General features: G+C 37.7%; 1 protein-coding gene and 1 pseudogene across 1 annotated transcript in view; both read right to left on the bottom strand.

The window, feature by feature from the left end:
- CUNH10orf67 (chromosome unknown C10orf67 homolog) overlaps positions 1-16118 on the bottom strand; it is a 151154-nt gene that overhangs the window by 107477 nt on the left and 27559 nt on the right. Inside the window, exons 2-6 of the mRNA XM_064591968.1 lie at positions 15291-15319; positions 15125-15197; positions 8294-8374; positions 6102-7169; positions 2950-3107 (exon numbers count right to left, since the gene is read on the bottom strand). Of these exons, the coding sequence (XP_064448038.1) occupies positions 2950-3107; positions 6102-7169; positions 8294-8350 (1283 nt within the window). The 5' untranslated portion in view covers positions 8351-8374; positions 15125-15197; positions 15291-15319. The remainder of the gene's footprint in view (positions 1-2949; positions 3108-6101; positions 7170-8293; positions 8375-15124; positions 15198-15290; positions 15320-16118) is intronic.
- LOC123842238 (SWI/SNF-related matrix-associated actin-dependent regulator of chromatin subfamily E member 1-like) lies at positions 9094-13112 on the bottom strand (annotated as a pseudogene).

Genomic DNA, 16118 nt, shown 5'->3' with positions numbered 1-16118 from the left:
AACACGCCTCTTTGACACAGGATTATTTTGAGCTAATTATTTCGAGAACTGCAGATACAGGAGAAGTTCTGAAAACAAAGTAGAAGTTACTCTTTTGTAAGAGAAATTTACATTTATAAAGGATATCTCCTTTTGTAAGTGTCTCCCTCTCTATACCAGGAAGAAAAGGATGAGTAAATCACAGGAGAATCTTACCAAGTTTTCTGGCAGAGCAACTGGAAGAACTATGATGAACTCAATTAGGAAAGACAAGAAGGGCAGGTATAAGAATATCAGTAGTTCGATTTTGGACATGTTAAGTTCATAATACCCAATAGCTATCCCAAAGAGCTATCAAATAGGCAGTTTGATATGTAGGTCTGGAATTATGCAGAGAGATTTGGGCTGGAGATATAAACCTGAAGATCATTAGAATATACAAGATAGTAAAAGTCAAGAGAAAAAAATCAAGGACTGATTCCTGGAAGATGTCAATGTGTAAGTAAGAGGTGGGGGATGAAGAGAAAGAAGCAAATCAGGCTGAGATGTACAGACTAGAAAGGCAGGGGGAAAACCAGGTGAGTGAGTGATACCCTGAAAGCTAAATGAAGACAGAATTTTGGAGAAGAGAGTTCTCCATTGGGTCAAATATTGCTGATAGGTCAAATAAAATGAGATCTAAGAAATTATGTCTAGATTTATTCAAGTGAAAATCAGTGGTAACCTTTGAAAAATCAATTCTGGAGTAGTGGGAGTGAAAATTACTAGAGAGAATTCAAGAGTGAATGGGAGGTAAATCAGGATCAGTGAGTGTACATGGTTCTTTTAAGGATTTCATAGCTAAGAGGAATGATCATAGATGATTTAATTTTCTTGTTTAGTTCAATCCTTACACAATGATGATATAATATTTCTGTAATATATTTTGTAATATAGTTTTTTAAATTATATACATGTAGCACTAAATGTTTTTTAAAAAAATGCCAGACCAAGGGGGCACCTGGGTGGCTCAATCAGTTAAACCTCTTGATTTTGGCTCAGGTCATGATCTCAAGGTTGTGGGATCGAGCCCCACATGGTGCTCTGCTCTCAGTGCCAAGTCCGCTTGTCCCTCTCCCCCACCATGCACTCTCTCTCTCTAATATAAATAAAATCTTAAAAAAAAAAAGGCAGACCAAAGCATTAAATAATTCACAAAATTATACAACCAAAAGACTCCTTAAAAATTTTCTAGATATATAATATATACATAATATTATATAACCTGATTATCACTTTTCCTCATGCTTAGAAAGACCATAGAAAAACTATTAAGTTTCAACAGCAATATTTCATGCTTGATAAAAATCATCTAACTCCAGGATATATCCAAAATAATTAGTCATATTAAAATTCTATACAAGGGGCGCCTGGGTAGCTCAGTTGTTAAGCATCTGCCTTCAGCTCAGGTCATGGTCTCAGGGTTCTGGGATCGAGCCCCACATTGTGCTCCCTGCTCGGCGGGAAGCCTGCTTCACCCTCTCCTACTCCCCCTGCTTGTGTTCCCTCTCTCGCTGTCTCTCTCTCTGTGTCAAATAAATAAATAAAATCTTTTAAAAAAATTAAATTTAATTTAAAAAATTAAAAAAAATAAAATTCTATAAGAGAAGTATAAGGGGTTTGGAAAGCAGAAAATATTCCTATTTTGTAAAATGAATTTTTGTAAATTATATAATATGAAGTCACTGTTGAAAAATTTGGTGTGGTGCATATAGAAATATATTCTCTTTAAAAAGGAAGGCTAATAGCATGCATGCAAGGTACCTTCAAAAGAAGATTCACTGCATTAGGAACCTCTTGGTTTATAGCACAAGGATCATCAAATCAAATGTTTATATAGAATATGGGACAAGTTGACATACGAAATCTCCTGGTAATATTCAGATCAATTTGAGGGTCCAACATTTGAACACTCAAGCTCAACGGAACCAAAACCAAAAACCTAATAGCTAGCAATTTTGTTGGTAATAAGATAGAGTGCCAGTGTAGCAGGTAACTTCCTTTTGCAACTCAGCAGATATTAAAAGCATTCTAAAATTTGCATAAGACATGACATCAAACCGAACACCTTAAATATACTTTGTTAAACAATCAGCACACTGTAGACCTAAACTCATTTTTTCAAAAGGCCGCATGTTACATTGTCTCATAGGGGTGACAACTTACTTCCTTATTGACGGCAATTTAGACTATCTCCAAATTTTTGATATGAGAATGCTATAATAAATATCCTTAACATATCTGTCATATTTTATATATACAATAATGCACAATAAATGTCCTTAGAATGTGTTCGTGCGTGTGTGTGTGTGTGTGTGTGTTTACACAAGTCATGTTTTCCTATAGGATCTAGTCCTGGCAATGAAGCATTGGAATAAAGGGACAGCATATGGGGCGCCTGGGTGGCTCAGTCGTTAAGCGTCTGCCTTCGGCTCAGGTCATGATCCCAGGGCCCTGGGATCAAGCCCCGCATCGGGCTCCCTGCTCGGCGGGAAGCCTGCTTCTCCCTCTCCCACTCCCCCTGCTCGTGTTCCCTCTCTCGCTGTGTCTCTCTCTGTCAAGTAAAGAAATAAAATCTTTAAAAAAAATTAAAAAATAAACTTAAAACAGGGACAGCATATTTAAAGTTTTTGAAACACACTGCTAACTCACCCTTCAGAAAGGAGTTACCACGTGCATCTAACAACAGTGTATAGGAATGCCTTTTTCCTCCCATTTGCTACCTTTGGTTATTATTTTTTTAATAAAATATTTATCACTAGGACTGCAAAAAATGGTGTCTCGTTATTTGCATTTTTCTGATTCGCACCCAGGATGGACTAGCCTTACTAAAAATATAAAACTTGTTAATCATGAATGTTAGCTCCAACTAGAACTGGTTTTATAGGAAAATAATAATTACCTACTATTTCAATATGGCCATAGGCTTACCCATCAGAATCTTCCTTTTTCCCAACAGGAAAGAGGTGGTTTTCAGTTTTTCCACTCTCTCTTTGTTGAATGAGTCCAGCAGCAGCAGCAGCGACAGCATATGTGTTTTCTAATACTGCCGTCTCATTACTTTGGTGTCTCTTCTTTTCTTCATTAATCTTTAATGGAAATGTGATACTAAGGATAATTGTTACTACATTATTCATTAAAAAGAACTTTTTTCATTAATTATAAATTTCTTAAAGGTTTTATTTATTTATTTATCAGAGAGAGAGCACAAGCAGGGGGAGGGAGGTACAGACAGAGGGAGAAGCAGGCTCCCCGCTGAGCAGGGAGCCTGATGCGGGACCCGATCCCAGGACCCTGGGATCAGACCTGAGCCGAAGGCAGACTCTTAAGGACTGAGCCACCCAGTCATCCCAGAACTTTTTTCATTAATTTTATCATTTGACTCTTAGTTTGTTGTAATTTTAATCGATAAAAATATTTTGTGTTTAACTTTATCATTATAAATAATTGCAATTTTTATAAGTTCTGCTTCATTTCCGTTTGAATAAAAACAGCAGAATTGGGACACGTGGGTGGCTCAGTTGGTTAAGCGTCTGCCTTCGCTCGGGTCTCATCCCAGGGTCCTGGGATCGAGCCCCGCATCAGGCTCCTTGCTCAGCGGGAAGCCTGCTTCTCCCTCTGCCTGCCGCTCCTCCTGCTTGTGCTCTCTCTCGCTCGCTCGCTCTCTCTGACAGATAAATAAAATCTTTAAAAAATAATTAATTAAAACAGCAGAATTTTCCAAAATTTGAAAAAGGGCTTTCTTAATTTTGTATTCATATCCACGCTTTGCTACCTAACATTCCCACCCCACCCCATCTGACCAGCAGATACAAAGAAATAAAAAGACAAAGACACAAAATTTGTCCTCGTCTGTCGTTACCACCTGGATTTTGCAAAAACAGCCAGATTTAAAGGATGTGACATTGTGGTGCTCCAGGAACAAAGAGAAGTTTTCCTCTTCCTGCACTGAGCTATTTTTTCCCCAACTGCCTTTTACAATTCTTTTTTCATTTGGATCCTAGGGTTATCAAAAAAGTGGCAGTGTTCATTAAAATATATGAACCAAGGTTCACCACAACACAAAAAGAACAGAGTGAAACTGATGTTAGTGTAGAATTTTGGGAAATGAGTAATGCTCCCCAAATTCCACATTCATGGTTATCATAAACTTTTATAGCTAGAGGGTATAAAAGTAATTATCAACTTTAATCCCATTTTCCACTGATAAATGGGAGTGAAACCAAAAAAGGTTAAATGATTTGTCCAAAGTTCCTAAAGTGGCATTACCTAGCATCTTATGGCACCAAATGAGATGATACAATTCTTTAATGCTAAATCAGCTAAATTATCAAATTCATTAAATTAATCAGATACATTAAAAGTATGACACTGGCACAGTAATTTAATATCTTAATTGGGGACAAGGTGCTTAGCTACTTTTTCTTTTGAAGGAGGATATCTCTAGATTTTTGTCTATTTTTAAAACTCAATTCACCTCAAAAGTCCGTTTTCTCCCTTCGAGTTAAATACTGAAGGTTTCTGAAGGTTTATGCTACCTACATTATAAAAAACATACATGTCAAAATGTACCATACTTTATTAAACATAATATGAACGTTTGACTCAACAGAAACATGTGAGAATGGTGACCAAAAAAAAAAAAAAAAAAATGGAGGGGGGCGCCTGGATGGCTCAGTCAGTTGCCTCTGACTCTTGATTTTGGCTCAGCTCATGATCTCAGGGTTGTGGGATTGAGCCCCGCATCTGGCTCCATGCTCAGTGGGGAGTCTACTTCTCTCCCTCTCTCTCTCTCCCTTTGCCCCTGCCCTTGCTCATGCTCTCTAAATAAATAAATAAATCTTAAAAAAGAGTCTGTTTTTAAAAAATGTGGAGGAAAACAGTGATAATACAAATATTTGTTATTAAAAATATCTCAAAGTGGTCCTGTTGGAATTCTAAGTTCCAAGAGTGAGTACAAAGCAGAAAAGATTGTACATACTGAAACAATAATAGGTTTAGCTGAAATATTTGTTTATATCCTTTCTCTTAGTCATTGCTTCTTTCCCATTTTATTGTTTATGGAAATGCAATTTATATTTAAGCCAATAGATAAAAATAAAAACCCTAGAGATGGGGCACTTGGATGGCTCAACGGTTAAGCGTCCGCCTTCAGCTCAGGTCATGATCCCAGGGGCCTGGGATGGAGCCCCATGTCAGGCTCCCTGCTCAGCAGAGAGTCTGCTTCTCCCTTTCTCTCTCCCTCTGCCTCACCCCTGGCTCATGCTCGTGCACACACGTGTGCTCTCTCTCAAATAAATAAATAAATAAATTAAAAAAAAAAACCCAAAACACTAGAGATTATTATATATTTTTTAAAGATTTATTTATTTTAGAGAGAGAGAGAGAGCATGAGCAGGAAGGGCAGAGGGAGAAGGAGAGAGAAACTAAAGCACACTCCACACTGAGTAGAGAGCCCAATGAGGGGCTCAGTCTCATGAACCTGAGATCACAACCCAAGCCAAAACCAAGAGTCGGATGCTCAACTGTGCCACCCAGATGTGCCAAGATAATTGCATGTTTTTAAGTTTTTTTTTTTTCAAGATTTTATTTATTTATTTGACAGAGAGAGACACAGCGAGAGAGGGAACACAAGCAGGGGGAGTGGGAGAGGGAGAAGCAGGCTTCCCGCTGAGCAGGGAGCCCGATGCGGGGCTTGATCCCAGGACCCTGGGTTCATGACCTGAGCCGAAGGCAGATGCTTAACGACTGAGCCACCCAGGTGCCCCGATAATTGCATTTTTTAAGGAATTTTCTTTACGGTTACTCTGGTTAATGAGGTCACAGGGTGCATAGCTAAATTAGTTTCCCAGTTCATATGCCACTTGGGAGACTTACAGAGAAACTTAAGGAAAACCAATCATAAGAATGTTTTCCTGCACTCCTATCATTTAGACAGCAGAAATAATCTATTTCCGAACACAATTACGTATTTAGACAACCCCATGTTATACACGAACTTTTTTCCTAAGTGGAGAATCAGAATGACTCAGATAATTGATAAAGAGAAAAAACAAAAGAGCAGCAGCAAAGTGAACCTCTACCTCTTTTTGAAGTTGAACTTTCTTTTTTTCCAAATCCCGGATGTCTATCTGTAACATGCCTATCTCGTTCTTAAACTTTTGAACATCTTGCTGTAATTCTTCTTTTAGACATACTTCTGATGTTCTGTAACTACATGGTGGAGAAGAACTCACATTTTCTAATTCGGGTTCCATACTTCTATAGTTATTAGTACTGTTATTAACTGCACAGAATGGCTTCTGGAACAAGACTTTTGTTTTCTTGTAAATGTTTGTAACGGCAGAACTATGGTGCCTTTTTATTTGAGCCATTTGTCTCACCTCATTGGAGCGGGAAAACCTTTTGTCGAAACGGCTTTCTGAATCACTAGACTGAGGTATACGTCCAATGTCTAATTTAGAATTAGTGCTATTTTGGTTCATACTTTTTGCCATTTGCACGTCAAACCCTTGGTCTTCTTTCACTTCAAACGTAGCGAGTAGGTTCCTTACTTTTTTAGTTTCTGTATCACTTTTAAAACTCTTGTTTTTGTTAAAAACATGCTCAGTGTCTGGTTTGTTATCATTTTCACAGTCTGATTTATTTTCACTTAAAGAAAAATCAGAAGATGCCTGGCAAGCATATTTGAGACTAGAATTTTTTTGTTCAGGAAATGCCTGAACTACTAGAGGGACAGGCACTGCAAATATATCCTTTTTCTCACAATCAAGTCTATCATTTGTCAAGTTAGAAGGTATTTCCATTAAGTTTGCTCCTTCTTTAAAGTTACCATGTGGTGACTCTTCCTTAGGATAAGGAGCAATTTTGTGTTTTTCACAAGTTTCACCAAACGTCCGCTTTAACTCACTGGTGATGTGTTTTAGATTATTTTTCCACACTAATTTGCCTTGTTTGATCGAGATTTCCTCACGCTTTTGCACAGAAGGATGTTCTGAATATACAGATATATTATCCTTTCTATCACATTTCTTATTCATTTCTGGTTCTCGAGACTTTTTTTGCAGATGCAAAACTGGAACGTTAATTTGCTGGGTTTGATTTTCACGTGTCTTTTCTGCCAGGATACATGTTTGTGAAATACCTTTATCCTTAAGTAATCAAGTATGGACAAAGAAAAATTAGAAAATTAAAATTTAACTGTTAAATTTCTTAATCTATGTTAAGCTGCTCCCAAGTCACTGTATTGTAACAAAGAAGTGACAAATAACTTGCCCTGGCTTAAGACAAAAGAAAAACATAAATCCATAAACTTAACTTTGTTAGTTTTTTTTTTGAAATAAACAATTCATTACATGTTACATCTACCAAAAAATGAATCAGATTATTTTTAATGTTACAAACTTAAAAGCATTTTATCTCACCATACCTTAAATAGTGAGCCCCTTCAGTGCATTTGAGGGTTTTCTTTAAAGATTAATAACTAGTGAATAGGCAAATTTTAAATTATTAGGAATCAAAATCAATTAACATCAATCAGAAAGAAAATTCCTAAATCTTAAGTCAAATTATATACTATGATAGTGTTATATATCACTATAATTATCTGCTTATATACAGCTCTAATATAATGTCCACTGAGAGTGGATAAGAAAAATGTTAATAATACTTACTGATTTCCTATGCGGAAATGAAATAACTGAAAAAGTTACTGTTTATTACCCAACTACAAAGGTCCCACCCTGGAAGGTGTGATTCTACAATAGGCAATTGTGCTGATTTTATGACCCCACTCTCTGAAGTCAACTACACAGAGATCACAAGGCAAAATAAATCTTTTATCTTGGCATCAGTGACTGGCAATACAGAACTGCACATTTTGAACCACTGAGAATAATTACTCCTTCTACACGAATCTAAGTCACTAGTCATCATTATTATACTGCTCATAATTTCAACTGCTTAAACATATGATTCAATATTTGATGTTACCTTCTTTATCGCATAAAAAGTTACAAAAATGTGAAGAAGCAAACAATATTCAGGAATTTTTTTTATCTCAATTCCAAGGATGAAGTTTAGCTATAAGTTACAGAAATTCAAACAATATTTTAAGTTTTGTAACTTGTAAAATTTTATAAAAACTAAATTTTAAATTATAATCTATTGACTTCAATATGTCCATTCAAAAGATCATTTCATTTGAACTATGTTATATTATTAAAGCAGGAAAAACAATATAAAATTGGAAATTTAAATTTAACTTTTTACATACCTGTAGGTGGTTATTTTCACTTTCATCAAGTCTTTTTTGCTCTTCCTCTGATGTCATTTCTAATTCATTCTGCTGGCAAATCTATATATTTAGTTAAAATGGACTACTTAGAATGGTTAGATAAAAGCTATAACCTTCTTAAAAATAGAAAATAACATTTTATCTATTGATAGTTTAAACTTAATCTTTAGCTGAATATTTACTTTAAGAAATACTTTTAATTATAGAAAACTTCAACAAACCATTTGGGAAATACTAAATGTCACCAGGTTAAAGACATACAAACATCTCGAAGATTCATTCACAAGTTCATCCACCTAACATCAATGAACAAAACAATCAGAAACAAAATTTTATAATGCAGCAGAAACATATAAAATCACAACAGACTGTTCTTTACCTTGTAACAGCACCTCTTAATACCCAAAGCTTCAACTACAACATTATTCATGGCTTCCAAAATTATTAGTATTTTTTATGCCTTTATTAGTGTACAACCTTCCTATGGGTGTATGTCCCTGATGAGTGTAAACATGCCTGAAATGTTTTCCTCTACTACTTGATAAATTTCCTCACATCTTTTAGGACACAGACTGCTATGTAAAGTCACCCTTGATTATGGCTCTTCTTCCCCAGATGAATAGGTGTCTCTTTCTTCAGGGCTACCTTAGTACTTTACCGATTTTTCTAGTGTATCTTCACCACCTGAACTGTAAATTACTTCTTTATATATTTCTTATTTTGCTCCTGGACTGTATGGGACAATCTCTCTCACTCTCCCTCTCTTTTTGGAGAGGGGGAGGAGCAGATAGAGAGAGAGGGAATCTTGACGGGGCTCCAAGCCCAGCACTGAGCCCCACACGGGGCTCGATCTCACAACTCTGAGGTCATGACCGGAGCCGAAATCAAGAGTTGGACACTCAACCGACTGAGCCAACCAGGTGCCCCTGTATGGGGCAATCCCTTACGTCATTTCTGTGTTTACAGTCTTTATTTTACTCAGTAATTATTTATAGAGTTCCCCGTAAGTGCTAGGCACCCAGGTTTAAAGAAGCATGTAGATAAAAGGTGTCAGGAATGGTTTTTCTGGAGATAATGCCTGAACTGAAACTGAAAACAGTGAGGTCAGCCAGATTCAAAGGGGTTAGAGGGAGGAAAACGGGGAGAGTATGCAAGGCTGTAGTAAGACAAGGGAGAGAAGCACACAACAGGGTAAATATTTGTCTAAAAGGGAGAGAAGCACACAACAGGGTAAATATTTGTCTAAAAGGGAGAGAAGCACACAACAGGGTAAATATTTGTCTAAAATACAGGGATCTAAGAAGAAGTCAAGATTATGAAAGCTTTATATGTAATTTTAAGATACCTGGACACAAATATATTTTCAACAGTGGTTCATAGTCATATTTACATTTGAGACAGATCACTCTAAATGTGTGGAGAGGGATGAATTTGAGGGGCACTGTAATAAAAGATGGGAGATGAATTAGAAGGCAGTAAGGCAAAATAAAGATGAAGTACACCTGCACTGACAGAATGGTTCCAGAAATATTGAGGCTATAAAATGATCAGGGCACAGTACAGAATAAATCTGTATTAAATGAATAAACACACAATCTTGGGTCCCTAGAGACTAACTTTGCTCATTACTTTATAAAAGGCATCAAGTGAGAAGAGAAACAATCTACATGAACTGTTTTAAGTTGCCTGTATTTATAATTTGTGTTTCAGATCTTCCTTTGTTACAGGAGCCTGTAGGTATTTTAAAAGTCCTACTTCTTGGATCTACCAAGCTCATGAAGAAGTAACAGCAAACAAGTCACTTGTATAGGTAAATAACTTTGGATTTATTGCCTGTACGCATTACTCTAGGAGATAATTGAAAATCTTTTGAAAATACAGTGTTAATTCTACAAGGAAAGAAAGAACATAAAACTACAGGGGTGAAAAAAATATTGTACGATTTATTAGTACAGACCTGATCAATGACTGATAAAAGGCATGGAATGAACTGGTACATTAAGTAGAGACACATTAGATGTGGTTAATCAATAGACAGAGTATCTTAGTAGAATTAAAATGGACTTTCCATATATTATTTTTAAATAATATAGTGCTCCTTAAAACCCATATTCCATTTATTTATTAAAAATAACAAAGGGAGGTGCCTGGGTGGCTCAGTCAGTTAAACGGCTGCCTTCGGCTCAGGTCATGATCCCACGGTCCTGGGATCAAGTCCCGCATCGGGCTCCCTGCTCAGCTGGGAGTCTGCTTCTCCCTCTGCCACTCCTCCCACTCGTTCTCTCAATTTCCCTCTCTCTCAAATCAATAAAAATTTTAAATAACAATAATATTAAAGAGGCATAGAAAACTTTTGATTTAGGCTCACGTCATGATCTCAGGGTCATGAGATTGAGCCCCCCCATCAGGCCCTGTGCTGAGCGTGAAGCCTGTTTGGGATTCTCTCTCTCTCTCTCCCTCTCTCCCCCCATGTCTCTCTCTCTAAAAAGATAAAATAAATATAATAAAACAAGGAGATGGACTATGCATACATAGCTGAGATGATACTATATAGTAAATTCTCAACTATTCCCATTACTGCTGGGAAAGCCAACTCTAAAACAAAAGTCATACAGAACATACAGAACATAGGAAATATTTCAATATTTGATTTGGGAAGGTGCTTTTTTTAGTTACAATGAATATAGCTTGACCAATACTTGTGAATTTAGAGCTATAAAATAAAGCTAAGAAACTATGTTTTGAGTAAGCAATCTTTAGATCTCTACCTAGTATTCCCAACTGGTCCCAAAGTTCTCAGTATAATCCTGCTACCTACTCTCAAGTGAATGCTAAAAACTAGCCCAAAGGAAATTACTTTCTCATAATTCTTATTCAGATGTTCCTTTGGTTAGAAGAAGAAGACAAATGTCTTGCTAAAAGATATTGTTTGGTTGTAGGTTGCATAAAAGGAGTAAACACAAAGTAATTTTTGCCACAAAATTATTATTTTTTTTAAACTCAAAAAAATATCTTTTTTTTTTCATTTAAAAATGTATTTAGAACACATAAAACAAGGCAACATTTATTCTTTCTTCTCGTCTTCCGGCGCGGGGGTCTGCGGGTGGCTCCTCCACTGTGGCACTGTTGCTCTCTGAGCCAGTGTTACTGTCACTGGTCCCCTCCTCAGCCATACTGTCCACCCCCTCCTGCCCGCTCTCCTTGTCCTCAGGAGTAGATGTGCCTTCTTCACCATTCTGTTGGCTTTCCGTTGCTTCTTCAAGGTGTGTCTCCTCTGTCTCCATCGGGATGCTCTCGTCGTCCTTCTTCTCCTCGCTCTTACTAGCAGCTTGCTCTTCCTCAGGAACCATGCTGCTCTGACTGCATTCAGCTTGCTCTGCTGCTTCTTTCTCTCTTTCCTCCTGCCGTTTTCGAGCCTGTTCCTCTGCCTGTGCAATATCAGCGGCAATTTTTTCCATGTCCACTTCGACTTTCAAACCGCACAACCTTTTAAGTTCATTGTTAAATGAATGTGTGCTTTCCAGGAATTTCCTCTTCTTTTCCTGGTGTCGCTCCTCTATTTGAAGTTCAGCTTCTAGTTTTCGCTGATGAACCATTAAGGACTGGACCTGTCGTTGAGGACCTGCCTTCTAGCTGTTGTGACAACTGAACGGACGTCTGGCACCACACTCTCACTAAGGATTTCACTGATGAGGCGGTGGTTTCCCTGGAAACGGGCGGTGGCTGTATGCTTCATTGAGAAGCCATCATCATAATCGTCTGGATCTTCAGCAGGCTGAATGCTCATCTACGGTTCTCCTTTCTCCACGCGAGACTGTCTCTGTGGACTTTCTTCCTCTAAAGCAGCTTCTGCACGACTTTTTGCATTTATGTAAGCAAGGTATGCGGGGGAATTATGATAGGCCTTCATAGGTTCATTGTACTCTATCTTTTCTGCTTCGTATTCGTTTAAATATTCTTGTTTTTCTTCGTCAGTGAGATCTCGCCACATGCCACCAATAATCTTGCCAATCTCCCACAACTTTAGGTCAGGGTTGGAAGCTTTTACTTGGTCCCAGACCTTGCTGCTGTACCTCATGTAGGGCATCAGCGGCGTATCTGGTGGCTTTGGGGTTTTGGAATCGTAATCCCGAGACCCGGCTGTTGGTGCCCGGGTTCCCTCCCAGCCCGTAGTTGCTGTAGGCGAGGTGACTGTATGGATTGTATCCCACAAACCCTGGTGTGCTGGGCATTTGTGTTGCAGGAGCTGGGGTGGGAGGTGGGGCATAAGATGGTCTTTTTGACATTTTGGAAGATTAAGTTCTCAGTTCCTTAAGAATGAATCTGAGACACCGCGGGCAGAAAAAGCAACCGCAGCTCGGGCCTCGTTTCCCTTTGTCCCGCGCACGACCCGCCCCTCGCGTCCGGAGCGGCCGCCGCCACAAAATTATTTTTGAAAAATCAGAACTATGGGGAAGTCATGGAGAGACTGAATTCTCTGTGCTTCTTTATTACCTTGTTTGTGCTGCTTTCTGGTAGCTGTGATTTACACAGGTCAGGGAGTTTATAATTCTCTAACAGAAACACAACTCCAATATTATTAATCTTTTCTTTCTATATGAAGGTCGTCTGTCCAAATTCTGTGGATGCTGACTGATTTTTGGTCACCGATTGTGATACACATGGGCATTTATCATCAACTCTGAAATCCCTGGATCTTTGACAAGGCTCATTAGAGTGGCACAAACCCACAAAAGAGAGTCTAATAATAACCCTCGCCCTCTGCCTGCCTCTCTGCCTACTTGTGCTTTCTCTCTATCTCTCTGTCAAATAAATAAATAAAATCTTTAAAAAAAAAAATGCACTGTGTGTTCTTTTTTTTTTTTTTTTTTAAGATTTTATTTATTTATTTGAGAGAGAGAATGAGATAGAGAGCATGAGAGGGGGGAGGGTCAGAGAGAGAGGCAGACTCCCTGCTGAGCAGGGAGCTCGATGCGGGACTCGATCCTGGGACTCCAGGATCATGACCTGAGCCGAAGGCAGTCGCTTAACCAACTGAGCCACCCAGGTGCCCTGCACTGTGTGTTCTAAAGACATGTGTTTTAAAAGAACTTTTAATGAATGATACTACTTTTAATTACAGTGAGATGGTCTTTCCTCAATGCAACAATATCTTCAGAAATTTTATTTTATTTTTTTAAACATTTTATTTATTTATTTGTCAGAGAGAGAGAGCACACAAGCAGGGGGAGCAACAGAGGAGAAGGAAAAGCAGACTTCTCACTGAGCAAGGAGCCCGATGTGGGACTCGATCCCAGGATCTGGGATCATGACCTGAGCCACAGGCAGACACTCAACTGACTGAGCCACCCAGGCGTCCCTATCTTCAGAAATTTTTAAGCCTTGGACAAACATCATAAATTCATCTGAGAAATGAAAGCCTCAGGTGATCTAATCATTTCCATGTAAAAACAGAATAAGTCTCAGTCCACACTAGATCCTAAAACTACAGCACCATGAAACAGAAAATGAATATATAACAAAAATACTTTCCTTTTTTTTTAAAAAAAAAAAGATTGTCTGATTTAAACCTCTTAAGACGAGTGAAAGAAAAAAGCAAGAAATGCAGAAATGAAACCTTAATGCCCATTTCACCACAAGGGCCCCTTTATCATTTTGTATCCATGAACCCTGTACATGGTTTTAAACAGTTCTCCCATGTCATTTGAGAATCCCTGGAGTTCCAAGATCCATCCATTCAATAATGCTAAATGTTATTTGACATTTTCACTCTCATTCTCTTATTAAGTGTACGGTGAAGTTTTCTAAAGATAGGATACGTGATAGTATCACAACTTGCATGATTGGGTCAGAGCTCTAACGGCTAACAATGTATGATCGTGTATGCTTGTATTTTAAATGCTTTTTTTAATTTCTAATATGGTAAATATCAATACTTAAACAGAAGTTCTTTGGAATTCCTAATAATTTTTAAATAGTATAAAAGGACCCTAAGGCCAATAAGTTTCAGAATTACGGTTTTAAACGATTGTGTCTACCAAGTATTAGGATAGAACTAATTACTTCCTGCAGTTTTAGTAATCAAGACACCATACACACACACACACACACACACAAACACACACACACACACGAGTCCACTAATCAGAACATCTGTTTGGCTTAAGATGATCAACATAATAACACTAAGATGAAATAAACTTAAAACACAATTGACATGTTAGCAAGTGAAGCTTTACTCTAGGGAAAGGTCAGAATTGCAATAAGCATTGTGAACACTGGAAAAATCTGAGAGTCTAATAATTAACTTCTGGGAATCCCAAGGAAGTAATGGGATTCCAAACTGGGAGCTTCAGGGTTTCAAAACATAAAAGTAGAAACTAGAGCTAAAGCTTACATTTTTAAAATCTCTTTTTCTTGGGCGCCTGGGTGGCTCAGTTGGTTAAGCGACTGCCTTCGGCTCACGTCATGATCCTGGAGTCCTGGGATCAAGTCCTGCATCGGGCTCCCTGCTGGGCAGGGAGTCTGCTTCTCCCTCTGACCCTCCCCCCTCTCATGTGCTCTCTCTCTCTCTCAAATAAATGAATAAATAAAAAATCTTTAACAAATAAAATAAAATAAAATCTCTTTTTCTTATGCTTATAAATATCTTTTGGGTAACAACAATGGTATCTACCTTGTTTATGTCAAATCCTTCAGTTAAATTTGCCACCAAAAAAAAAAAAAAGAATTCAGAATAAGAAAACTGTGAGCATTTTAAATATTTTAGTGTACTTCTTTCCACTGTGAAATTTGTATTGTAAAATTTACCTGAGTTGGATGTTTGTTTGTCCTTGACTTCTACTGTTTTCTTAGGAACAGAATCTTTCACTTCAACGGTAGGCTGAATGGGTATTGAAACAATATGATTAAGAAATGATGTTCCTTTCATACAATCGGTAGTTAAAAATTCAAAATAAAAATATAAAAGTTTTACCTTCACATAAGGATATCTTTTCGGAGAATCTAAAAAGCAAAATGGACATATAGTTAATTATATGTAAACGTGAAAGGCAACTAAACATTCACGCAGTTAGTACTAAGCTGAATCCTCATGCTTGGCTCTGAAAATGATTACATTAGGTTTTGGTGTTCTGTTTCTGGAGATAGGAAGGTGGGTTAGGACAGCGACAAGAGAGAAATATGAACCCAGTATAAATATTGAAAAAGAAATACGAATATACGTATTCAGTGTCATACTTACTGATAATAACAATTGTAGCATTTAGGGAATGAACCCTATAATCTCTTTTGTTTCCAAAATTAGTTTGATTTGGTAGATCATGTTAGTCTTTAAAAGGTTTTTTTGAAACAGCTGTCATATAAAAAAATTAGCTATCTTAAAAAAAAAAACAGCCAAAGCTTCGATATTCAAATTAATCTCATTTGAATAATGAATACCAATACAAGAGAGATCTTTGATGTCCCATAGATCTGAGGAGGATGAAAGAGTGGCTGTTTTAGCCCAAGTTTAGCACTCCATCTGCTTTCAGTATTCTTTGTGGAGCAGCTGTAATTTAATCTGTTTTAGTGCAAATACACTCAAGCCATCTAAAGTGAATTCTCTGGAGTTTCCTCATCAACTCCAAATATCCTAGCTAACACGTCTTTCTTTCATGCCCCGGGGAAGGCAGAAGCCCAACCACCTGAGCCACCCAGGAGCCCCTGAAAAAGGCTTTCTAATAGCTGCATCTGCTCAATTGCATGGAGACCGGCTGGGGCCCAGAGGGATATGGAAGAGGAATAAACTGCGGGAGAGCTTTTT

The sequence above is a fragment of the Mirounga angustirostris genome, unplaced genomic scaffold (assembly GCF_029215605.1).
Source record: "Mirounga angustirostris isolate CCGP_5_RB_7025 unplaced genomic scaffold, mMirAng1.0.hap1 SCAF_5, whole genome shotgun sequence".
Taxonomy (NCBI): Eukaryota; Metazoa; Chordata; class Mammalia; order Carnivora; family Phocidae; genus Mirounga; species Mirounga angustirostris.
The sequence above is the reverse complement of the archived record's forward strand: the minus strand, read 5'-3'. Positions and strand labels throughout refer to the sequence as shown.